The 27,792-nt window shown below is 39.2% G+C and overlaps 1 protein-coding gene across 2 annotated transcripts; it reads right to left on the bottom strand.

Annotated features, from left to right (window-relative positions):
* On the bottom strand, positions 1 to 27,618 carry scel (sciellin). Of its 2 annotated transcripts, none has more exons than XM_057853361.1 (20): positions 27,490 to 27,618; positions 22,032 to 22,061; positions 19,391 to 19,475; positions 19,201 to 19,263; positions 15,696 to 15,755; positions 15,444 to 15,476; positions 15,322 to 15,357; positions 15,197 to 15,235; positions 15,033 to 15,107; positions 14,893 to 14,961; positions 14,682 to 14,737; positions 14,554 to 14,611; positions 14,408 to 14,476; positions 11,337 to 11,423; positions 9,736 to 9,807; positions 9,531 to 9,653; positions 4,932 to 5,003; positions 4,739 to 4,847; positions 395 to 497; positions 1 to 318 (listed from the first exon to the last, which is right to left on the bottom strand). In XM_057853361.1, exons 2-20 carry the CDS (start codon positions 22,045 to 22,047, stop codon positions 302 to 304), a joined length of 1,242 nt encoding a protein of 413 aa, XP_057709344.1. In that variant the 5' UTR covers positions 22,048 to 22,061; positions 27,490 to 27,618; the 3' UTR covers positions 1 to 301. The 2 variants fall into 2 exon arrangements, with proteins under 2 accessions (XP_057709344.1, XP_057709345.1); XM_057853362.1 differs by having other exon boundaries at positions 14,554 to 14,607; positions 14,681 to 14,737; positions 27,490 to 27,617.
* Between the last annotated feature and the right edge of the window lie 174 nt (positions 27,619 to 27,792).

The following is a 27,792-nucleotide window of genomic DNA, read 5'->3' as shown; positions in this document are numbered from 1 at the left end:
TGATATCAATACAGTGATTGTTTTTATTGCACACAGGAAAAACAACCCCGGCCATCCACATCACAGTATTGGTATCATATTACAAACAAAAGAGTCCCTTTAAAGCCTTCACACAATATTTTAGATTAGATACTGTATAGAATATAATTACCTTAGTACCGAAATATATTTCATGAACCTCCCAAACAAACACCTGAATGAATACAAATATAAAATGCAACAGAACCCATGTGACCCCTTCAAAATTTTGTTCATATTATTGCATAACTTGTTGTTCTCCATTGGACGTCGAGGTGCTTATTCAGTGACGCCATTTTTCTACAGGACAAAAATATAGACTTATAATGTATATTTCTCACTTAATTTCCTCTCTCTTGTCTTAAAAGTTTCTTACCTCTGGTCACATCGAAGCAGTTCTCGCAGTGCACCATGTGGTTGTACACCCACATGCAGTCGCCAGCTTTCAGGTGACTCAGCGTGCCGTTGCATACTTCGCACTGTGAATTACCAATTGAAACCCATGAAAAATGATAATGTATTCAAAATTGTTGTTTAAGAGCAGACATTTCAGCTGTTATTTGGTAAAATAATGATAATTACAGTACCCTAGTAGCTCTGAGTTTGGATGTCGTGCTCTATGATTCACCGATTAATTTGAGTAATCGATTAGAGCAAAAAAGCTTTGAATCAAATTTTGCTGCTTCGAGGATTCGTTTAATTAGCAGCATGGCCGAGAACCAAAAGTGGTATTTGCCATGTGGCATTTCTTTTCCATGTGGCAATTTTTTTTGTCATCTGGCAAAATGGATTTTGCCATGTGGCATTTTTTTCTTCATGTAGCAATTTTTTTTTTGCCATGCGGCAAAATAGATTTTGCCATGTGACATTTTTTTTGCCATGTGGAAAAATGGATTTTGCCATGTGGCATTTTTTTGCCATGTGGCAAAATGGATTTTGACATGAGGCATTTTTTTTGTATGTGGCAAAATGCACTGAATCAAATTTTGCTGCTTCAAGGATTCGTTTAATTAGCAGCATGGCCGAGAACCAAAAGTGGTATTTGCCATGTGGCCAAATGGATATTGCCATGTGGCATTTCTTTTCCATGTGGCAATTTTGTTTTTGTCATCTGGCAAAATGGATTTTGCCACGTGGCATTATTTTTTCATGTAGCAATTTTCTTTGCAATGTGGCAAAATGGATTTTGCCATGGGGCATTTTTTCTTTGCCATGTGGCAAAATGGATTTTGCCATGTGGCATTTTTTTTTTGCCGTGCGGAAAAATGGATTTTGCCATGTGGCATTTTTTTTGCCATGTGGCATTTTTTTGCCATGTGCCAAAATGGATTTTGGCATTTGGCATTTTTTTTTGCCATGTGGCATTTTTTTGCCTTGTGCCAAAATGGATTTTGACATGAGGCATTTTTTTTTATCTGTGGCAAAATTCATTTTGGTTTGTGGCATTTTTTTGGGGGGGTGGGGGTATATGGCATTTTTTGGGCATATATGGAAGTTTTGCAGGCCATGTACGTCCATGCCATTGACGGCTATGCATGTCGAAATTTTCCATTCTTTCCAACTTATGTGGTTGTGATTTTTGACCATACACGTTACATTACGTGCGTATTGACATTCAACTGGCACCCAAGTAAGGCTATGTCATTGACGGCTATGCATGTCCAAATTTTCCATACATTTTGAATGGCAGAAAAACTTATGTGGCTGTGATTTTTGACCATACACTTTACATTAGAGTGTATTGAAATTAAACTGGCACCCAAATAAGGCTATGCCATTGACGGCTATGCAAATCCAAATTTTCCATTCATTTTAAATGGCATAAAAACATGAATAAAAACATCAATGTTAATGTTGTTGAATGTTAATGCGCTCTAATGTAAAGTGTATGGTCAAAAATCACAGCCACACATGTTTTTCTGCCTTTTAATATGAATGGAAAATTTGGACGTGCATAGCCGTCAATGGCATAGCCTTACTTGGGTGCCAGTTGAATGTCAATACGCGCTAATGTAAAGTGTATGGTCAAAATCACAGCCACACATGTTTTTCAGCCATTTAAAATGCATGGAAAATTTGGACGTGCATAGCTGTCAATGGCATGCACGTGCATGACTTGCAAAACTGCCATATAACCCCTAAAAATGCCATACCCCGCTCCCCAAAAATGCCACAAACCAAATGCATTTTGCCTTATATCAAAAAAAAAAAAAAAAAAAGACACAACCCAAACTCCATTTTGCCACATGGCAAAAACAAAATACCACATGGCAAAATTCTGCCACATGGCAATTACCACTTCTCGCTGTCTCTCCTAATTAGAGTGACATTATAATGGTTAGTTTTGAAAGTGTTGCATTTAGTTTTATTGATTTGGCTGGATACACTGCCCTCTAGTGGCAAGAGTGAATACGCCATAACTCGTCTAACATGGCTAAATCCAGTTGCTCCTTCATTAAACCTACACAAGGTACGTTTTTTTTCTTTTTAAATTTAGTTTGGCTAATATGTTTGTTTATGCATTAGTTATTTTGTTTAGAAGTATATTTTGCAGTTTTTTTGTGGGGATATGTGTTTGAACGATTTGTTAAGAGCATTGTAACAAAAACAAAAAAAAAAGGTTAGCATTTTGAAGCATTTAAAGAGCATACGACACCAGAAAAAAAGTCTTAAATGGCATTATTATGTGAATTAGAATCATATTTTGAGACGATTCGACCATATACAACAATTTAGCAAAGCGCAGATGACGAGAAATTAGTCTTTTAATCTGCCGGTTAGCCACGCCTACAATTATAGGGCTTTAGCGTCCCCAACAGGTGGATGACGTCAGCGGTAGACTAGGCTCATCGGTTTTACTATTCAGCCCATTGAGGGGGAATTGTTCAGAACGAGGAAAACGAGACGAAGAGAGCTGCAAAATGTCATTGTTTCAGTCTCTCTACTCCCAATATTTTTACAGGATATTCTTTTTATCCAAGTATTTTCCCCAATAGCTATATAAATGGCTTGAGAAGGACCAGTCAGCCCGTCGAGGGGGAACTATTCACAATGAGGAAAACGTGACGAAGAGAGCGGCAAAATGTCATTGTTTCTGTCTCTTTACTTCAATATTTTTACAGGATATTCTTTTTATCCAAGTATTTTTCCCCAATAGCTATATAAATGGCTTGAGAAGGACCAGTCAGCCCGTCGAGGGGGAACTATTCACAATGAGAAAAACGCGACGAAGAGAGCGGCAAAATGTCATTGTTTCTGTCTCTTTACTTCAATATTTTTACAGGATATTCTTTTTAACCAAGTACTTTCCCCAATTGCTAAATAAATGGCATGGTCATGACAAATAACTTGTGCTAAATGGAATATAAAATAATAAAAATCCATTTATTCAAGACGACATGGCAAAATTACTCCATAATGGTCAAAACAGTCGACTTTACCTTTACTGTCACACCTGCCGAACGATATTTTATGACACCTAAATCGGACATATGTCATTTCCCTTCCCCGGCTTCGGAGAATGTAAACAGACCAGAAGGAGTGACAGCTAGCCGACATGCTAACCCGAACCGAGGGATGTTTCAAAGTCTTCGAAGTGGAAAATCACACATAACTAGCCTGGATTATTTGACATGACGACCCGGTTGTCGAGTTTCTTTGCGGATCGGCAAACCGCCCGGCGGAGAGCAATTTACAGTTCGTTCCCTGGAGGAGGGTGGCTGGAATTGTTGTGTAGCTAACGTGCTAACTGCTAATGAGCGTGAGGAGAGCTTTTTACATGCCTATCAATGATCAAACGTAAGTAGTCCTTTATTTAAAGGAATTTTATAGTGTTTACTTTGTAATCACTGTATTCGTATTTGACATAATACAAAACAAGATGTTTACTCACTTCCTTGTAAGTCCAATGGTCCCACAGTAAATATCCACGGTGAATGGGAACCTTTTGAAACTCCAAAAAGGCGCATACACCTCTCCCGCATACAGAATGATTTTTCTGCAGCCGTTTGGCTGGCGTGATGCAAAAAATAAAAGTATTAATCCGCAAAATCAGCTGAATCCTTCGTCCTCATACACAACAGTACACTGTAGCGTGAAGAGGACGTCTTCTACCGTACACGTCACAGCGCCCTCCTCCTCAATGCGAGACCGAAGCCGGAAGTCACTCATTTTCCTGGCGCGGGATTCAAAAAACTAAATAAATATAGCGATCGCTTCCACACACATCCAAGCGGTCCATATCATCCAGGAGCATAAAATACCGCGTGTATTATGAAATAAACATGCTTTTTCGTGTCACAAGCACTTTAAGCTAGCGGACCTTTGCTTTGCAAGTTAGCTCATTGCTCTTTTGTTGGACATAGATCAAGATTTATTTATGTTTTTATATAGTCCAAGGTTAAACTCAGGTATTTTAATTTATTTTTAAATGCATTTTTTGCTGTTGTGAAATGAAAGTGCAATTCTACATAGTTTGAAACACTCAGCAATTCTATTTTGTATTCGCATTTCATACTCTTTTGAAAGCCAAAATAAATATTATTGCAAGCATAAACACTTGTTTTTTGTTTTGTTTTACATAACCTAAAATGTATTCTGCAACGCATTAAATGTTCGTAATCCGATTACCTGATTATTCTAACTAAATAATTGATAGTTTAATCGATTACCTACATAATTGATAGCTGCAGCCTTATTTGGATTTAAGAAAAAAAATCACCTTGAAGCAGAAGGCATGGCAGCTAATCTTCATATCATCCAGGATCATTTTGGCCTCCCCGTTGAAAGGCTTATGGCAGTAAGTGCATAAGTCTTTCTCATGGACTGTCCTACAAAAATATGATACAGTATGTAAGTGCTATTATTTTTACAGCATGACAAGCATTGCGTCTCATATTGAAACATTTTCTAACCTATCAGAACTGGTGTAGACAGACTTGGTAGAGGAGATGGGACTTGACAGTATGTCGTCAGACCTGCTGGTGCTGTAACAGATTATTATGATTAGAATTGTTAAAGTATGGCCTGCTGTCTAGGTTTTATCAGCCCCCAGCAAAATATAAAAATATCAATATATATACTGTAATTTTCAGACTATAAGGCGCACCTGACAATAAGCCGCCACCCACCAAATTTGACACGAAAACGGCATTTGTTTATAGATAAGCCGCGCTGGACTATAAACTAAGCCTGAACGATATATCGTTTAAACATCGCCATCGCGATGTGCGTGTGCGCAATAGTCCCATCGCAAGCACGTGCGATAGTTTTTCTTTTTTTTGATCCACATACGCCTCACTTTCTGGTCTGCGCACAGCCTCCTACCCTCCCTCTCCCAGCCTTTTGATCCTCTCAGTCACTGCGGCACAACAATGGCTTTGATCTGGCCAAAGAAGCAGACTTCACACGGGCATCTGTCAATCATCGTATAACTTGTTAAACAGTTGAAAGGAAGCCGCGCTGGAATGAATGTGTGTACTGTGGGGACGTTGGAGACATTTAAATGCCAGAAGTGAACATGAGGAGTTTGAAATTTCTACATGTCACTTCAACGGTCACAGCTAAAGTAGATAAACAGGAAACATTTAATAAAGCCAAGCATTTATCTGCTACAGTACTTTATTCTTGTTCAAAAATGATTTGGTTGGACAGTTATGTTTAAAACTTATCATAATTATGAAATTTGAAGTGCTTAAAAACCATTTATTTATATACATTTTTTAAATCACTTGGGGGGGGGGGGGGAGTGAGAAAAAAATATGTCTTATACACGGTGACCCCAAAAAAAGTTTACACTGCCATAATACAACTTAAATGCCATGTTTATTCAGCTTAGAATTAGAATTGAATCACAAATTATACATTATTGTAAAGAACATGTACAGTACACTCTATTTTTCAATGTGTCCTCCCTTAACTGTCACAACAGCCTCCAGGCGCCTGCGGAACGCTTCTTTATGTAGGATGCTGTCATCTTTTCCGAAGATCTAACAATGGACCTCTCCAAGGCTGCCACAGAAGTTTGTGGCTTCTTACAGGCACTGTCCTCCACAGTTGCCCATATGCTATAATCCAGGGGATTGAGATCTGGACTCTGGGGTGGCCACATATCACCTTGTCAATCAACTTTTTGGTCCGCACAGATCGGCACTTCCAGACCCAGGTTTTCGTGAGGCTGTTCCAATATCTTTCAGCTTTTTTTTAACTTTGTAGACTGCACATCTGGATATTCTCAGATTTGCTGCAATCTCAGTAGGTGTCAGACCGGCACGCAGCAATTCAGGTACAGCTAAAGTTTTCTTCATTTTCAGCAGAAGCACAGGAATTGTAGAGACGAGAGATTACCAGCTGCATTGAGTGACCTTAATGAATCACTTAAGCATGACAACCTATTTAGATATGTTTCAATGGCTTTTAAACAAGGAGTCAACTGAGTGTAAACTTTTTTTTGGGTCAACCTGTATGTATCTCTTTCCAATGCTAAATCTGAATAAATACATTGGGCACAAAAAACACACACACAAAAAAAAAAATTAAATGGGGGGGTGGGCTACTTCGCGGTTTTTCACTTATCGCGGCGGGTTCTGGTCCCCATTAACCGCGAAAAACAAGGGATGACTGTACACTGTGGTGATCTAAAGTCTTTCCAAACAGCTATTTAAGTCATCTTGTCAAAATATCTTGGGAAAAAAAATATATAATTTTTTTTTAATATCGCAATATAATATCGCAAAATATTGCAAACCCAAAAAAAAATCGCAGCAATAGTTTTTCCCAATATCGTTCAGGCCTACTATAAACCCCAGCTGTCCTCTTTGTATTATGGGATATTTACACCAAAAGATGTTAACCAGTAATCCATTATTTGAAAGCGGTATCATAAGACTGTCATAAGACCAAATGAACCACCATGAAGCTTTGAACCAATTGGCTGCAAAGCTGCCCCAAATCACGATGCTCCCTCCACCATGCTTCACGGTGGGAATGAGGTGTTGATGCTGGTGAGCTGTTCCATTATTCCTCCACACATGACGTTGTGTGGTACTCACAAACAATTCAACTTTGGTTTTATCAGTCCACAAAATATTTTGCCAAAACGTATGTGGAGTGTCAAAGTGCCTTTTCGCGAACATTAAACGAGCAACAATGTTTTTTATAGACAGCAGTAGCTTCCTCCGTAGATTCCTCCCATGAACACCATTCTTGGCCATAGTTTTACATATAGTCTTTAGCAGACACTCTTGGTTTCTTTTTTACCCCTCTGAGTATTCTGCGCTGAACTTTTGGCTTCATCTTTGGTGCACGGCCACTCCTTGAGAGACAAGCAACAATGCCAAACTCTATTTGTAGACCACTTCTCTGACTGTCAATTGATGAACATCCAGACTTTTAGAAATGGATTTCTATCCTTTCCCAGGTTTATACAAATCAACAATCATTGATCGCAGATCTTCAGTCAGCTCTTTTGACCAAGCCATGATGCACATCAGGCAATGCGTCTCATCAAGACATTTCTTCCAAGGTGTGTATTTTATAGTGGGCAGGGCAACTTTAAACCACTCATCAGTGATTGGGCACACACCTGACTTAAAATGTTTCGTGAAAATTAAGGGCGTAACGGTACATGTATTTGTATTGAACCGTTTCGGTACGTGGTGCTCGGTTCGGAATGGAGGCGTACAGAACGAGTTTCTGACGTAATGTAACCCTTACTTTTCGAGGCTGTGAGTCGATCGGGTTACAGTTTCTTTGTGTAGATTATATTTACTCCGTCTTCTCTAATATAATGAGGACCAACTTGGTAGGACAGTATAACCCAGAAACGTCAACGGCGCGACAACGTGGCCGCCGCGAGAACGCAGTGAAACGCAGGCGTTAAAGTCAATCAGCCAATGCACACCAGTCGCAGTGCGGCCGCGTGTTAGACGCGTCCCAGAAGCGGCTCAACATGATGCACGCGAAAAGAACGGCAGAGTTTATCACGTGACGCGAGACGCGACCCTCCTGCGTCAATACTACTACCGGTAGCTAGGATCGGGCAGACCGGAAGTCACTCGTGTAAAAATACGGTTGCTCCGATCAATTTTCAAACTACTGTAATATACAATCGTAACCCACTTTTTGAGTCCATCAGATCTTTTGAGCGGTAGATCGGGGCACAGTTGACTTGTCTTTGTTGATTTACTGCTGTCTTCTCTGCTATAATAATAACCAACACGGCCCCGTGTTCAATACAAAACCCTACTACCACAACAAAACAAGTAGGAACTAATATTCACATAGGAACTAAAGTTATACAACATAAAATATACAATAGAAATGAATACTACATCACATTTCTAAAATATAAACACATAATAAAATAAAAAATAGCCCATTTAAATAAAATGAATTGAAATGAGCTAAAACACCTGTAATTAAATAATAAGAATAATACACAGATCCTGCTTACACAAGAAAATTTATTAATTTCTGTGTGGCGCTTTAACTTGAGGAAATCCCCCAATAAAGCTTTTAAAAACCGTTCATTTAAAAAAAAAAAAAAAAGATTCATTGAGGCATTTCATTTGTAAAATACATGTTAAAATCTTTGTCATTGGGATTGCTTTTCTCTTTAACAGAGGACTTCTTTTTTCTTCTTTCTTTCAGAAAGAAAGCTGACCAATACGCGGGGTCTGAAAGGCAAATTGTTGTTGGATTATCTTTAAATACCCGCTACTTTTTGAGCAGAATTCTAGCTTTGTATAGGCTAATGTTCCTATTGTTAAAGGCAAAAAAGTGTGTAGTAAAAAACTGGCACATTTATATTTTGCATTTTGTTTTCTTACTGTACCGAAAATGGAACGAACCGTGACCTCAAAAGTGAGGTACGTACCGAACCGAGATTTTTGTGTACCGTTACACCCCTAGTAAAAATTGGTTTTAATTGCTCTGGCAGAGGGTTCACTTACTTATTTCCCCCTTCTGTCATTGTTTACATGCTATCCTCATTTAAATATGAAAACCTATAAATGTCTGGGTGCTTTTAGTTAAAGCAGACACTGTATTTTCATCTGCGTGATTTTGACAAAGATCAGATCACATTTGATGGTGATTTTTTGCAGAAATGTGAGAAATTCCAAAAGGTTCAGATACTTTTTCATACCACTGCATGTTAACGGCAGATAATTAGTAAACTCTCAAAAATGAATACATTTTAAAAACCCGATCATCTTTAGCTGATTCCGATCCTCTGAAAATGACTTGACCGGGCCCGATTTCCGATCATGTGATCGGATAGGGGACGTACTGTAGCTAGTTGATATTGGCAGTCAATGGCAGCCAATGAGTTAATACTTACGAAATAAAAAAAAGTTTTAAAAACTTGATTCTGATCTTCTAAGAAATGACATGATCGTGCCCAATTTCCAATCACTGGATCAGATCAGGGACATCCCTGACATGTTCCTTGGACACCCCAGATTTAAGTCGAGAAGTTAAAATTTGTGTTAACCCGCATGTATTTGCCGTACCTCCTGTACGTAGTGGAGCTGTACTCAGTAGGGCTGCTGATACTGCTGTATTCATAGCTGGGCTTGGAAGTAGAGGAAGATGGCGAGTAGTAGTAGCTGCCACTTTTACTGCTGTAATCATCACTGTCGTGAAGGAAACATGGAAAACAGTTGATTAGTGAACGTACAAGGTATGCTGTGTATGTGTCCTTGTGTGTGTTTGTACTTGGGCAAGCTGTTGGTGCTGACGGTGTACGAGGAGATGCGACCGCCGGGTATTTCCTCAGTGTAAGTGCGGCTGCGTGTCAAATAGGAATGTCACTTTCAGGAATTTCATTAAGATGTATAAAACAGCAAAGAAAACGTTTGTACTGTGGTCCTAAAAAAAAAGACATTCTTCATTCATTAAAACCTATGAATAAAATAATGCAAAACTGTGTGAAAATAATAGGTATATTTTCAAAGGGAACCACGGACAGAAAGGCTTCTAGTTCTTAAAAGGATCCTCGGACTTAAAGACTTGTAGGCTCCAATAAGCCACAATTTAAAAATCTATAATATTTAGTACATGTTTTGACCTACAGAGGGCGCCATGTTTTATGCGTGTAATGCAAGCTGGGGGTGATGAGGCGGTTGACCTGGGAGAACAGCTGTGTTAGCTAGAAAGCATGATTGTGTCACATTCTGCTTCTGGTCAGATTGTTTTCTTATGAGTTCCCAACGTCGTAGCGGCATCCAGTTCCAGCTCATCATCAGTGTCTTTAAACCGATCCTAGGCGGCTTGCCGAGATATTGACTTGATGCCATTTGACAGGTCGTATATCCTTTCGTTGGTGTTTTTTTAGGCCAGGGGTGGGCAAACTACTCCACAAAGGGCCGCAGTGGGTGCGGGTTTTTGTTGAACCCATTAAGAGGACACCTTTTCACCAATCTGAAGTGCAATCAGTCGATTGCTGGCAGGTGCTTCTCATTTCTGCTGAAACCTCATTGGATAAACTATTTAAACTCTCTGTGCTGGGTCAGTTGGAACAAAGACCAGGACCCACTGCGGCCCTCGAGGACCGGTTTGCCCACCCCTGTTTTAGGCGCATGCTTTTTCATAGTTTTGCTAGGCCTGTGGCTTATACTCATGTACGACTTATGCTTTTTTTTGCCATAGTTATCTGAATAACTGTTAATATGTTACTTAAGCAGACTTATTTAGCTTGTTGTTTGTCATTTTATTATCACTATAAAATAAATTTAAAGCTTGTTCTTGATCTCTGACAAAATAAAATCCTTCCCAAAAATGCGACTTATACTCCAGTGTGACTTATATATGGAGTTTTCCTCTCAGTTGTGCATTATTTGCTTGGTGTGATTGTGACCTATAGTCAGTTAAATACGGTATATAAAATACAAACTGAAAAACTACTATGGCTAGTAAAAATAATTTAAAATATGCATTCAATTGATTTTGTTTTGTAAAAATGATGGACTGTATATTGTATGTAAACACAAAGTTGAACGATTACAGTATGTTTCAGAATTTAATTAATGGACTTCAATGCGAAATTATGTCGTTGTTTTGAATACACGATGTGCAATCTTCTTGGCAGTGGCATTCAACCACATAAAGCCTCTTTTTTTTAACTCTCTCTGCCAAATTGTTGTGAGTTGAATTCAGGTAGCTGGATTTTTATCTTGCAAATAAAAGCAAAATATTGTCCGAACCTAACTTGGAAAACTCTCGCATCTCGATGCATTTTTCATCACTTAAGAAAATGAGATCATCCCACTAGGCTACTAAAGAAATAAAATGAAAATACTAAAACGTTGTATGTTTACCTGGTGGAACGCAAGGAGGACGATGAAGACAGTGGAAGTGGGGTGCTCTCCACGGTCACAGTCTCTCTTTTTGTCACACTTGAGGTGCTGACACAAAAACACAACAGCATTAGGATAGACTAGAATAGAATGGAAAGCCTTCATTGTACAGACTACAACAAGATTTAAAGCTTTGCCAATGGCAAAGGCTCATTAAAAAAATATAATGTACACAGATTGGAAATAAAGTGAATAAGTTAACAGCAAGCAGTAATATAACAGTTCAATTTATAGTACTCAGACTAGGATGCAGATGGCTGACTTGATATGATAGTTAGTGCGTGGATATTGATGTAACAGTGCAAAAATGCTATCACGTAACTGTGCAAATGTTGCATATGCAGTACCCAGATTAACAGATGTGTGAGAACAAATTACTTAATGAGATGCATGTGACAATGTTGTGACATTAACAGTGCCTTGGCACTGACACTCCAGCGCAAACTTGAGTTGAGTCTGGTGACAAATGTGGGTGTCCTAAATTCTCTCTCGTTATGTGTGTGCCAGAGTATACTGTATTTGTGTATACGTACTACGTGCGTGGGTATAACTGCCATCATAAAATGGCTGCGCCCATAAGCTGTGTCATTTTTTGTGATGAATTATTTTCTCCATCATTTGCAGTCTAACAAATTTGCAATTTGCATACCTAAATACTTTGAGTAACGGGTTAAACCTTCTCTTTACCTTGAACCAATTTGCGGAAAGATAAATCGTAGGGGTGTGGCAATATATCGATATGGTGATAAATTGCAGTAGTTTCTATCCTAGTAAGTTAACGATATGTTCCCGCTAAGAAATGATGTATCGCTCATATTTGTATTATAAGTACACGCAAGCACATGTGCTTGTAGCATGCGTGCTGGAAGTACGCGCAAGCACGTGTGCTGGAAGTAGGCACAAGCACGCGTGTTGTAGTACACACAAGCACGTGTGCTTTTAGTACATGCAAGCACATGTACTTGTAGTAAAAGTACACGTAAGCACACGTACTTGTAGTACACGCATGTACACGTACTTGTAATACACGCAATTACACGTACTTGCAGTACACACAAGTACACATAATTGTAGTACAGGCAAGTGCACGTACTTGTAGTACAGGCAAGTACACGTACTTCTAGTACAGGCAAGTACACGTACTTTAAGTACAAGTACACGCAAGTGCACGTACTTTAGGTACAAGTACACGTAAGCATACGTATTTTAAGTACAAGTACACACAAGCACACATACTTTTAGTCCACTCAAGCACACATACTTGTAATACACGCAAGCACACGTACTTGTAATACACGCAAGCACACGTACTTGTAATACACGCAAGTACACGCACTTGTAAGACACGCAAGTACACATACTTGTAAGACACCCAAGTACACGTATTTGTAGTACATGCAAGCACACATACTTTTAGTGCACGTACTTGTAGTACACGCAAGTACACGTACTTGTAATACACGCAAGTACACATACTTGTAATACACGCAATTACACGTACCTGTAGTACATGCAAGCACCTGTACTTTTAGTGCACGTACTTGTAGTACACACAAGTACACGTACTTGTAATACACGGAATTACACGTACTTGTAATACACGCAATTACACGTACTTATAATACACGCAATTACACATACTTGTAATACACGCAATTACACGTACTTGTACTACATGCAAGCACACGTACTTTTAGTACACGTACTTGTAATACACGCAAGTACACGTACTTGTTATAGACGCAAGTACACGTACTTGTAATACACGCAAGTACATGTACTTGTAGTAAATGCAAGCACACATACTTTTAGTGCACATGCTTGTAGTACACGCAAGTACACGTACTTGTAATACACGCAAGTAAATGTACTTGTAATACATGCAATTACACGAATTTGTACTACATGCAAGCACACGTACTTTTAGTACACTTACTTGTAATACACGCAAGTACACGTATTTGTTATACACGCAAGTACACGTACTTGTAATACACACAAGTACACGTACTTGTACATGCAAGCATACGTACTTTTAGTACACGTACTTGTAATACACGCAAGTGCACGTACTTGTAGTACATGCAAGCACACGTACTATAAGTGCACGTACTTGTATTACACGCAAGTACACATACTTGTAATATACGCAATTACACGTACTTGTAGTACACGCAAGTACATATACTTGTAGTACACGCAAGTACATATACTTGTAATATACGCAATTACACGTACTTGTAGTACACACAAGTACGCGTATTTGTAGTACACGCAAGTACACGTACTTGTAATACACGCAATTACACGTACTTGTACTACGTGCAAGCACATGTACTTTTAGTGCACGTACTTGTATTACACGCAAGTACACATACTTGTAATATAAGCAATTACATGTACTTGTAGTACACGCAAGTACTCGTAATTGTAGTACACGCAAGTACATATACTTGTAGTACACGCAAGTACATGTACTTGTAGTACAAGTACATGCAAGGACATGTACTTTTAGTACAAGTACACTTAAGCCCACGTACTTGTAGTACAAGTGCATGCAAGCACAAATACTTGTAGTACACGCAAGTACACATACTTGTAATACACGAAATTACACATACTTGTAGTACACGCAAGAACACGTACCTGGAGTACATGCAAGCACTTGTAGTATGACTACACGCAAGCACACATACTTGAAGTACGAGTACACGCAAAGGTAATCGATATGCTCCCACCAAGTGTTGATGTATCACGTATATTGCATATACTGTACCCAGATTTTACAGTACCCAGATTACAACAGATGTCTCAAAACATGTTACTTAGTGAGATGCATGTGACTATGTTGTGGCATTAGCCGTGCAATGACAGTGACATTTCAGTGCAAACTTGAGTATGGTGACAGCTCTTGGAAAGAAACTGTCTCACAGTATATTTGTTCTGGCTGGTATTGCCCTGTAGTGCCTGCCAGAGGGCAACATTGCAAAGGCATCAGTGATGGGATGTTAGTTGTCGGTCAACTGCCTCACCTGTAAGATGAAGACTGAGTAGAAGAGATGCCTTTTGGCAGCAGGGTGTCATACAGCTGATCCTCAGCCCTGCAACCATGTTACAATGTTCACAAATAAAGTACAATGTAGTACTATTCATATTACCAATCAAACACAAAATGTACCCATTAATGGTTCGCGTGACAGTCATAGTCTCGCTGCTGGAGAGACTTGCTCTGCTGCAGGGAAATGAGAATATTTTTAGAACTGAAAACATATTTCTAAAGCATGACTAGTGGATGAATGTGTCACCTGTCTCCACTTTCATCTTTGGGGATACTAGGGATGTCGTACAGCTTGTCCTCAGCACTACAAAGAAAAAAAATAAACAACATAGTGACTTCAAATGGATTGGACGTTGTTGGGATGAAATAACTGTGTTTTGTTGACTCGCATATATTCGTTTCGCAAATCGTATCTTGAGCTACCCAGAGGTTCCCACCCCGACTACTAATCACTTTTACCCTTTGCTGAAGCTTTGCACGCGCTCACTGAACGTTGCAGTCCTGGTTGGACTCGTCATTGGACTTTTCCTGCATATGAAAACAGAAAAAGATTGTATTAAAGCCGTCACATGAAAGTAGAAAAGCCGTGCACTCTGTACCTGAGATTCTGACTGGTGGTAGTGACCGTGGTTTCGGTGATTGTGCCATCCTTGCTTACACTTGTGGTGGTGGTGCTGAAGACGGCATACAAGTAATGTTTAAAAAACAAATCTCAACTAATTTTTACGTGGTTTGGTGTCAGGAATGACTTTAGTAAGTGCACCTTGAATCCGGTTCATCGCTTCTCCTGTAGGAGGGAGAGCTGGAGGAGACACATTTGAACATCTGATTGAAAATTTGAACATGTGTTTGATAGTTTTCACTTAAATTGAACGACAACTTGCTTACCTCTGAGTGTAAGAGACTCTGGACTTGGTGTAAGAGCTGCAGGTGAGAAGGGAGCGACGTGATAATTTGCCTTACAGCGCTTCGAGTAAAATTCTTTTCGTGAAAATATATACGACACAAACCTGCCTGGCAGCTCATCCTGACTCCCGCTGAATCTGCAATGATAGAAATGACAATTAGCGGTGCATATGAACAGCCCTGAATTACATTTGCATGTTAATTAGCTAATTTAACTTCATTTTGTTTAGCGTTTAGTGGTCTCTGCATTGGACCAACACCATTTCATTTCACTGTGTTCTTGGCATGACAATCAAAATGCCGCTAAAAATAAAAAAATACTAAGAAAAAAAAGACCTGCAGCATTAGACTTTTACCTCTTTGTGAGAGCTTGTACACTTGTTGACCTGGTAATTTGTGTATTTTCGGTCACAGAGCTGTAGGCAACATACACATACAAAAAAAATTACAAAAAAAAAAAGAAAAAGTAGGAAACTCAACAAAAAAATAGCCACTAAGGGAAGTATAAAATATGACATGATTGCAAAAAAATAAAAAAAAAATCAGCATGGTGGACATCTTATTATAACTATTATCTTTTTATCATGATACCCTCAGAGGTGAGGAGTAGGTATGTAACGCGTTACATTTACTTGAGTAACTTTTTGAGAAAAATGTACTTCCAAGAGTAGTTTTGCTACACCATACGTTTTACTTCAGTAGATTTGTGAAGAAGAAACGCTACCTTGAACTACAGTATATTAGAGTCCTTACATTTTTCGTCTTTATTCTACAATCAGATTTTCCTTCATTTTTGCCAGGGATGCCCAGAATGGTTTTAACAGTTTCACCAATGAGACGTGGCAGCAACAACCACCTGACTCCTACATACCAATCAGATGTAACAATACAGTCACATGACCACACACAAGCTAGCAGTTGGAAGTCCTATGATCACGCCGGGATGTTTAATGTGACATGGCGTCTTTAAAGTGTCGTAAAATAAAACCAAACTATATTTATCAACTCCCAATTTTTAATTGACGTCGATAGAAAACTAAACGTTTTTCATTTCATGGTACGAAATATGTCTTCTCCATTGATAGGCACTCGTGCTCTTTGGACAGGTGATGTTTCATCCATCCATCATCTACCGCTTAATCCGGGGTTGGGTCACGGGGGCAGCAATTTAAGCAGGCAAGCCCAGACTTCCCTCTCCCCAACCCCTTCAACCAGTTCGTTTGGCAGGATCCCAAGGCATTCCCAGGCCAGCCAAGAGACATAGCCTCTCTGCAATGTCCTGCATCGTCCCCGGGGCCTCTCGCTGGTGGGACATGCCTGGAACACCTCTCCAGGAAGGCATTCGGACCAGATGCCCGAGCCACCTCAGCTGGCTCCTCTCAACGTGAAGGAGTAGTGGCTCGACGCCGAGTCCCTCCCGGATGACCACGCTTCTCACCATCTCTAAGGGAGAGCCAGACACCCTGCGGAGGAAACTCATTTCGGACGCTTTTATCTGAGATCTTGTTTTTTTGGTCACGACCTACAGCTCATGACCACAGGTGAGGGTAAGAATGTAGATCGACTGGTAAATCGAGTGCTTCACTTTTCGGCTCAGTGCAGAGTCCACATTACTGCAGACGCTGCACCGATCCGACTGTTGATCTCCCGCTCCCTCCTACCCTCACTCGTGAACAAGACCCCAAGATACTTGAACTCCTCCACTTGGGCAGGATCTCATCCCCGACCCGGAGAGGGCACTTCACCCTTTTCCGACTGAGGACCATGGTCTTTGATTTCCAGGTGCTGATCTTCATCCCAACCGCTTCACACTCGACTGTGAACTGCTCCAGTGAGAGTTGGAGGTCACGGCTTGATGAAGCCAATAGCACCACATTATCTGCAAAAAGCAGAGATGCAATGCTGAGGCCACTAAATTGGACCCCCTCAACGCTTCGGCTGCGCCTAGAAATTCTGTCCATGAAAATTATGAAGGGAATCGGTGACAATGGGCAGCCTTGGCAGAGTCCAACTCTCACTGGGAACTAATTCAACTCACTGCCAGCAATGCGGACCAAACTCTGGCACCGGTTGTACAGGGACCAAACAGCCCATACCAAGGGGCTTGGTACCCTGTACTCCCGGAGCACCCCCACAGGACCCTGCTGAGGATGTAGAGCTGGTCCACTGTTCCACGGCTGGGACAAAACCACACTGCTCCTCCTTAATCTGAGATTCGACTTCCCGACGGACCCTCTCTAGCACCACTGAATAAACTTTACCAGGGAGGGTGAGGAGTGTAATCCCTCTGTAATTGGAACACATCCTCCCACCCACCACCCCGGGCTGCCATTCCAGAGGCACTGTCCCCGATATCCACGCGATGTTGTAGAGGTGTGTCAGCCACGACAGCCCCACAACATTGTGATGTTACATTTCTGTATTTTTATAGTCGGAATGTGATGATTTTTCTGTATTGTTTTGGCCTAATTTGGGCATGTAATAGGTTATAGTACAGTATAATAATAACATTTCATAAAGATGACATTGGGATTAGGCGAAAAAAATAAACCAACGATTGTTAAAAAAAAAAGTCAGACATTGTAAGCCGTTACTCACAGTGTTACTCATTACTTGAGTATTCTTTCACTGTAAAAAAGAAACTTTCACATTACGTTAACATGACTCAAAAGTGTGGACTTCAACCTCTCCCCAGTTTTGATTTGGCATCGATAGACCATGGAAAACTGGATATGATTGTTTTAATTTCATGGTAGGAAATTATTTCTCCACGAGAGGGCACTCATGCTCTTTGGACGGGTGATGTTTCATTTCTGTAGGTTGAAGGGGCTAATTACCTTTCTCGTAGACACTGTATAACTGTTTGCATTAGTCTAACACATTCATTATACTAAAGCATTTAACCATAGTTTAGGCAGACTTCACTCCATGGCCCTTGACACAGTAAAGGGGACCAACTTATCAGTCCTCGCCTGATAAGCGAAGGAAAAGACGTCAGCACCTCTTCGGTGGGGTCAGGACACCCTCGCAAAACCAAAACAACAAGTTGATAGCTAAGCGCCTTAGATGTCAAGACGCCTTAGTTGCCGTGGCAACCACGTCCCAGCCACGAAAGATGACACACGAACTTGACCGCCCAAACCTGCCACAGAAGGACTATCCCAAGACAACACCCAAGCATGCCTTCCGTCCGGCCCACTCCACCGCAGCATTCAAAAAACTGAAATTTTAGTGAATAACTGTCACTTCTCGGGAACATTCCGATGTATTCGTTGTTTAGCTGACCCTGGATCCAGCATTGCCTCTACGTCGTCTGTTTTTTGCCTTGCTTTTTGATCACTGTTGACGAATAAATTGTCAACTTGTTCCCGGTGAGCTTTCTTTAAACCTTTCAAAATGGAGTCAGTACAAAGGGTTAACGCTGGAGTGAACACGCGGCGTTTGGCCTTTTAGCTGACATGCTGAAGCTGCGCCAGCGGGACGCCTTCTGGTTCGGCTGTTGCTGTTCCGGCGGCTTGGCTGGGAGGCCGAAATCCTTCAAGGTTTTTCTAGTCGGAATTCAATGATTTTTGTGTGTTTTTTTTTGGCCTATATTATCATGAAATAAACAGTACAATATAATATTAACAATTGATATAGAAGAATATCAGAATATCACCTTTACAGTTAATCAAGCTGTTTATGATGGTGAAGGTAAAAAATGTTATCGGAAAAAAATATCTGGCTTCTTTAACTTTGTTAGGTTCTGCTGTAACAGAAAAAAAAGTCAAGCATTGCACAAAATAATCTTTTCCCTGAACATTTGTGTCATCCCGTTTGCTGTTAAAAAAATAAAACAAACATTCCGAACGCTTGTTTTACCTGCTCAGACTATCGGTGGATCTGTAGTGGCTGAGAACAGATGAGCCAAAGTTCGGATCTCGGCTACAGAAGAAGACGATAAGAAATGAAGGCCAAGGTTCAAGAATGAAGTCACCCTCCAAATCGGTTAGCCTTTCTGTTTTTTCTCTCTGGCCATGTTTGTGTTACGTCGAGTTATTAGTGCACTCACTCGACTGCTTCGTATTCATCCTCGTCTTTTCTGATCCAGCTGTCGTCTTTCAACTTGGAGGAAGTTGAGGTGCGGATGTTCTTGCCTTGGAACAAATCGTAATGCTCACATTTAGAGATGTCTGATAATATCGGGTTGCCAAAAGTAACGGCCGGTAATAGCATTTTAGAACGATATTGGATAATATTGACTGTCAATATTATCTAATATCATTCATCCCCCTGGTGGCCGAAAAAGTGTCATTGCATGTAATAGTAATGTGACTAGCAACTTATACGGTCATTTGCTTTGCATATAATAAAAAAAAAAAATAGGGGAGGGCAATTTTCTTTTTCTTTCTTTTTTTTTTTTTTTGGATTGAAGCAACTTTTTGGGGATTAAATGATTTAGACACAAATGTCCTACTCATAATATGGCCCAAACACAAAAAGGATTGCTTCATACAATGAAAACTTTTTCAATGAAAAATGTTCAAATGCAAATTTTTCAATCTCAAGTATTTTTTCGCATTCAAAAAAATTTCAATCATGGAAAAACATGATTGAAATTTTTCTTTTTTGATTGAAGTGATTTTTCTTTTTGGAAATATTTTTTTGAAGCAACTAATTTTTTGATTGAATAATAAACACAAAATTGTCCCAGCCAAAATGTGGCCCAAACTCAAATCAACATTACTTCAATCAAAAAAGTTGCTTCAATCAAATAAAAGTAAAAAAACCCAAAGAAAAATAGCTTTCACATGTATTTTTTTTTTTTTTAAGTTTCAAATGTATTTTTGTATTCACATTTTTTTTTTGATTGAAGCAACTTTTTTGGGGTTGAATAATAAAGACACACATCTACCTCCATATGGCTCCGCCCAGGGGATACAATTTTTGACTGGGGTAACTACATTGGCACGACACCGGCAGGCGTACCATATTCAATGGATGACGATCTTGGTGAAAAGTATTGCCTAAGCAGCCTGATTTAGAATTGCCCTCAAGAACGACGGGAAACAAAAAAATGCTCATTATTAACTTATCATTATAAATATTCTTGTAAGTTAATTTTATTGCTGACACTGCGTTTTGGGGTCATCAACATGTTGTGCCCCTCCTGCCCCAAAAGTCAAACTCCGCCTATGTATTGACATTGGTTTTTCATTATCGGTTTTGTAAATTGCAAATTATTGAAAAATCATACAATGTGACTTAGATTTTTAAAATTTTTTTTTAGAATATGTCTTTATAAAAGGAAATGCATCTATGATTGAAATTTCAGACCTCGACGTATTTTCCAAGTACTTCATCCACTGTACTGAAGCTGCGTGCCTTTTGTTGTAATTTTGAGCCAGAAGCACTGTGAGTGAGCCATATGTGATATGGCAGTGGCTTTTTGGCACTTTGCATTTGATCCAAAAAACCTGATGTTTTCACTATTTTGATTTCAACTCTTATTATATTGCTGCAATATAGGCCATTTTCCATAACTACAGTTGAAGTTGTTCCCTTGTTTTTCAAAGAATGCTTATTGTAAAACCTTGAAGTTGTTACATTTATCATTATTAAAGTATCCAGTGCGGCATTGCCACGACCGCATATATCGGTATTGGAAAATATTGGGATATCGGGACAACTCTACTCACATTTAATGTAACACGCTTACATACTCCTCCACTGAATGACAGAGATGTAAGTACCGTATTGGCCCGAATATAAGACGGCCCTGATTATAAGTCGACCCCCTCTTTTTCATGACTCAAGTTTGAAAAATAGACTTTTTGAACACCAAATTAATCTTTATACAGAAAATAATTACAGTACATCTGAAACATGATTATAACAATATATTTGAGAGAAAAAGCATGTTATAATGCCTCATTTATATCTGAACATTTAATATGTAAACTAAAGTGCAATCACATTCGTAAATGAATGGCGTCTGGTTTTTGAAATATAAATAAACCAATCTATTGTGATTTAAAACAACAAAATTGCAATAACTGCATTAATCATCAAAGTGAAGTCTAACTGTAACTGTAGTTTTGAAACAAATCTGAATAAGGAAAAACATTGCAATAAAATAATGCAAACTGGTTAAACTTGAGAGTAGCTGAGATCTGTCACGACAGAACATCGCTTAAATGACATATGGCGCCATCTAGTGTCGTGAGTGGGTATAATGTCTAGACCGCGAATGTAAGACGACCCCCCCTTTTTCAGTCTTATTTCAATGCAAAAAACACCGTCTTATATTCAGGCCAATACTGGTAAATACGCTTGGTGTTCAATTCAATAATGGCTCGTGACAAATTATGACTGTCTTATGATGCCACTGTCAAATAAAGCGTTACAAATAATATTAAATACATTGTTTTTTAGAGTAATTTGCACATTACTGACCATTTTTCTCATATGAATCATATTTTAAATGAATTTAAACCCCCAAAAGAACAGGCTTTCAATTTTTCATTAAAATGCACAATGAACGTAAGCGTAAAAGGCAATAAACAACAACACATGACACTTTTGTTCCATAAAAAACTGATCATAGACTATTTTATGCTTTATGAGATCATCAGCACGTTAAACTCCTTCATGATTTAATATCGTCATACCACCCACCACTACATCCATATACAATAAACACGATTACTCACTTTGGTAGGAGGTCATGTTGGAATTTTCACCTGCATATGCAGAAAAGCAAAACAAGAAAACACTTTAACACCAAATCACATGACACGCACTACACTGTGATGTTCACTAGAGGTCCCTGTGGGGTGAGCTGTTAAATGACCATCCTACTGTATTATGCTATGTATGATGAGATGTGATGTGTAAAGGAGCTGCCTTTTAAAAACTGGTTTGTCTGGATCCTAGCCCATACACACCCACGTTCCATTCAACTCACACCCTCTTGAAAACACACACAAATACATAGTAGAATATCTTTCCTGATCGCTTTCTGCATTTTATTAAAAAAAAAAAAAAAGTTCTAATGAGATCTTCTGCAATTTAGCTTGAAATGTTCTAGACTGTATTTCTGACAGGTAATAAAATACAACAAAAAGATGACATCTGTGTATAATTTGAAATGGTCAAAAAGCAAACTGAACATTCTAAACGATTAAAACAACTAACTTAAAAGTGAGTGGAAATGTTCATATAAAAAGGCATATTCAATTAGTTATGTTGTATTAATTTGATCATACAGTAACAGATTTTGTTGCTGTTGTTTACATAGTCCCTTAAGCAGCAAAGTCCGGCCCGGGGGCCAAATACGGCCCTCGGTCAAATTTCATCCGGCCCCCAGCCTGTCATAATCCGATCGGGTCCGACCACGTCATTTTCAAAGTATCGGAATCGGCAAAAAAATATCGGACATGCCTTTTTTTAAATATATATATATTTTTTTAATTAAATCGTTTTCTAATTGTATTTAACGTTACAGACATAATATGTTACACTCATCCAGAGTCGTTAGTTTAGGCTTAAGGTAGGGTTATCAAATTTATCCCGTTAACGGCGGTAATTAATTTTTTAAAATATGTATCACGTTAAAATATTTAACGCAATTAACGCATGCGCTGCACGACCCACTCACACATTGTTGCGTTCAATCTGTAATGGCGCCGTTTTACCTGTATATAGAGCTAAAAGGCAGCGTAAAATGAGGAGAGTGAATTTTGGCAGCCTTTGGAGCCTTTTTTTAAATTGGCTAAAGCCTTACAATCCCTCTCCCTACGATTAGAAATATCGTGGGAAGCAATGTGGGGAAGAAAGGTCGTAATTGATCTTTTTCTTAACACCCTATGACATTTCCCAACGCAGAGAAGATATATCAATTGGTACCACTACGCACAGTCATGGTTGCCTTTCCTATCATGCATTTGGGCAGAAGTTAAATGGCTGCAGTATCATTTACTGAAAGCTCAACAAATACACTAGATGGCAATATTTAGTCACAATATACAAAGTCACATTTATCCTTTAAGAATTACAAGTCTTTCTATCCGTGGATCCCTCTCACAGAAAGAATGTTAATAATGTAAATGCCATCTTGAGGATTTATTGTCATAATAAACAAATACAGTACTTATGTACTGTATGTTGAATGTATATATTTGTCCGAGTTTTATTCATTTTTTTCTAAATGCATTGCCAAAATGTATATGATCGGGAAAAATTATCGGGAATGATTGGAATTAAATCGGGCGCAAAAAAAAAGCAATTAAATCGGGCGCAAAAAAAAAAAAAAAAAGCAATCGGATCGGGAAATATCGGGATCGACAGACACTCAAACTAAAACGATCGGGATCGGATTGGGAGCAAAAAAACATGATCGGAATAATAATCATTAACATCTGTCCCGCGTAGACTTAATATATTGGTCAGCAGTACTGCTACCAGCATATGAAGTAGCTTACACACTAAATACTGCTCCTCATTTACCCACTAAAAGGCAGCAGCACTCTAAGCAACATTACCCCGTGTGACCCTTTACTCCCAATTTTCTAAAATGGCGACAATCAACAAAAACTGTTTACTGCGACGGCCGACGCTTCGGGGATAGGTGGAAATTGGACTATTTCTTCACTAAAATACGCAACAGCTGTGTCTGCCTCATTTGCAAAGAGACAGTGCGCTGTTTTTAAATAGTTGAATGTTAGGCGATATTACAAGAGGCGATATTACCAAACAAGACACGCTGACATATACGAAAATATTACAGGGAAGAAGTGAGAAATTGAAGCAACTTGAAGCTAGTTTAATTTTACAGCAGCATTATTACATTATTACATTATATTACATATAACAGCTGTATTTCGCAAGAGCCCGAGAGTCGAAAGACAATGCCACAAAGGCTAGTTGCGAGATTGTTGAAATTATTAATTTAAAAAATTAGGGCTGCAGCTATTGATTATTTTAGAAGTCGATTAATTGATGAACTAGTTAGTTCGAATAATCGAGTAATCGGATAAGGAACATGAAAAATTTAAATACCTGAGCTGAACCTCAAACAGTATAAAAAATAAAAAAGGATTGACAAAAGAACAATGGCTAACTTACATCGCAAATGTCTGTTAGCTTAAATGCTATAAAATACTAACGCTTTTTTTTTTACAGTGCTTTTGACAAATGGTCCAGACACATATTCCTACAAAAAAAACTGCTAAATATACCAATACGCTAAATTACGAATGCATTAAAAAAAAAAAAATTAGCTCAAACAAAAACTTGGCTTATGTTGGTTTTAACATGGAGCAGCTGGATTCAGCCATGTGAAATGAGACAGACTAGAGGGCAGTGTATCACTTTAAGCGAATACTCGAAGCAGCAAAATTTAAAAACACAATAAACAAGTGGACATTTCACTGGGCTGTCATTTTAATCTGTTTGAGTGGGGCATGTGCGTTAATTGCGTTAAATATTTTAACGTGATTACTTCAAAAAATTAATTACCGCCCGTTAACGCGATAATTTTGACAGCCCTAAAATAAATACAGATGAGCTGTCCCGATCAGGTAGTCTCCCTCCACCCTCCCTTTTCTTGGTCTCGAGTTGCTTCTTAAAGTTAACGATGATAGACAGACGTGAAGGTTTGATCTTGCCAGAGACACTTAGAAGGCGAAACTTCAAGGCGCCGCATGCGGCAATCATCGTTTGGCTTGTTAAACAGTTGCTGTGGCAACTCATTGTGTGTAAGTGAACAGATTGAGCGGGTTTGAGTGGACTCACGCAATGAAGCATTTAATAAAGACAAGAATTTTCTAACACGCTGCATGGATAATTAAAAATATTTATTTGCGTCATTTTACATCACGAAAACAGCATGTGATGCAAGGATGCAACAATAAAATGACAACATGAAAACAAAAGGAACAGTGTGAAATGAAATGAGTTTCATTCCATTTACCAACGTGAAAACACGAAAGTATTTTAAGTAAATTAGAAATCTGGAAGAAATTTGAACAGGAATTAATTTAGATGTAGTACTGCAACGATTAATCGATTAAATCAAGTATTCGATTAGAAAAAAAAAGATTCGAGTTAAATCGTGCCGCCTCGAGTATTCGGTTAATTACAGTGGGGCAAATAAGTATTTAGTCAACCACTAATTGTGCAAGTTCTCCCCCCATGAAAATATTAGAGAGGCCTGTAATTATCAACATGGGTGAACCTCAACCATGACAGACGGAATGTGGAAAACCCCCCAGAAAATCACATTGTTTGATTTGTAAACAATTTATTTGCAAATCATGGTGGAAAATAAGTATTTGGTCAAAACCAAAAGTTCATCTCAATACTTTGATATGTACCCTTTGTTGGCAATAACGGAGGCCAAATGTTTTCTGTAACCCTTCACTTTTTACACACTGTTGCTGGTATTTTGGTCCATTCCTCCATGCAGATCTCCTCAAGAGCAGTGATGTTTTGGGGCTGTCGTTGGGCAACACGGTCTCTCAACTCCCTCCACAGATTTTCTATGGGGTTGAGATCTGGAGACTGGCTAGGCCACTCCAGAACCTTGAAATGTTTCTTATGAAGCCACTCCTTTGTTGCCCTGGCTGTGTGTTTGGGATCATTGTCATGCTGAAAGACCCAGCCACGTCTCATCTTCAATGCCCTTGCTGATGGAAGGAGAAATCTCACTCAAAATCTCTCGATACATGGCCCCATTCATTCTTTCCTTTACACAGATCAGTCGTCCTGGTCCCTTTGCAGAAAAACAGCCCCAAAGCATGATGTTTCCACCCCCATGCTACACAGTGGTTATGGTGTTCTTCAGATGCAATTCAGTATTCTTTCTCCTCCAAACACGAGAACCCGTGTTTCTCCCAAAATGTTCTATTTTGGTTTCATCTGACCATAACACATTCTCCCAGTCCTCTTCTGGATCATCCAAATGCTCTCTAGCGAACCGCAGACGGGCTTGGACGTGTAATGGCTTCAGCAGGGGGACATGTCTGGCAGTGCAGGATTTGAGTCCCTGGCGGCGCAATGTGTTACTGATAGTAGCCTTTGTTACTGTGGTCCCAGCTCTCTGTAGGTCATTCACTAGGTCCCCCCCGTGTGGTTCTGGGATTTTTGCTCACTGTTCTTGTTATCATTTTGGCACCACGGGGTGAGATCTTGCATGGAGCCCCAGATCGAGGGAGATTATCAGTGGTCTTGTATGTCTTCCATTTTCTAATAATTGCTCCCACAGTTGATTTCTTTACACCAAGCGTTTTACCTATTGTAGATTCAGTCTTCCCAGCCTGGTGCAGGTCTACAATTTTGTCTCTCGTGTCCTTCGAACGCTCTTTGGTCTTGGCCATATAGTGGAGTTTGGAGTGTGACTGACTGAGATTGTGGACAGGTGTCTTTTATACAGATAATGAGTTAAAACAGGTGCCATTAATCCAGGTAACGAGTGGAGCCTCGTTTGACCTCATTAGAAGAAGTTAGACCTCATGACAGCCAGAAATCTTGCTTGTTTGTCGGTGACCAAATACTTATTTTTCACTATGATTTGGAAATAAATTCTTTAAACATCAAACAATGTGATTTTCTGTTTTTTCCACATTCTGTCTCTCATGGTTGAGGTTTACCGATGTTGACAATTACAGGCCTCTGTAATCTTTTCAAGTAGGAGAACTTGCACAATTGGTGGTTGACTAAATACTTATTTGCCCTACTGATAAATAAAAAAAAAAAAAAAAAAAAATATATATATATATATTATACTGTATGGACATATAATTCCGCACAGGTTTAACACAGACAGATAGGAATGTTAACATGTTCCATAAAAGAGCTGGATTGAATTGAGTATGGCTCTCGGAGGACTGAAAATAGTTTCAAGCCTCTCATGTGAATTGACAGCCGTCCTAATTACCCTAACTCGCTATGTAATGTGTGCGCTAATGAATAACACCAGCAAATCAATGAGGCACGGATTTCATTACTCAATATTTGTTCTTAATTAACACGGTATAATCACACGAGCGAGTTCATTTGAATTGTTTTGTGTACTGATAAGTGTGGCGTCTGTTGACGTAAAAGCGTATGCTAAGTCAATGTTTGATATTTTTCCATTGTAAAAAAAAAATAGTAGAGGAAAGTCCATACCTTTACGTTCCGAGCAGGTCTGAAACGAAGTGGAGCTCTAAATCCTGCCGGAACACCTGTATATTATAGTGCAGTGTGCAATTACACACTGTCAAAGCACTTTCAAGCCTAGTGGAGGGGAGTGCAAGGTCACCCTGGGGCAGGCGGGGCCTCAGTTAAGAAGAAAAGTGAGTACTATAAGTTGAGACGCGGCTGGAATTAAGGTGGAGCTCGTAGAAGGACCTGCACGTCAACTTTGGCGTCACTACACACACACACAGAGGGTGTGGGACTGCATGTCAACATGTCAAAAATGTGTAAAAT

Source organism: Corythoichthys intestinalis, chromosome 12, assembly GCF_030265065.1.
Source record: "Corythoichthys intestinalis isolate RoL2023-P3 chromosome 12, ASM3026506v1, whole genome shotgun sequence".
Lineage (NCBI taxonomy): Eukaryota > Metazoa > Chordata > Actinopteri > Syngnathiformes > Syngnathidae > Corythoichthys > Corythoichthys intestinalis.
The sequence above is the reverse complement of the archived record's forward strand: the minus strand, read 5'-3'. Positions and strand labels throughout refer to the sequence as shown.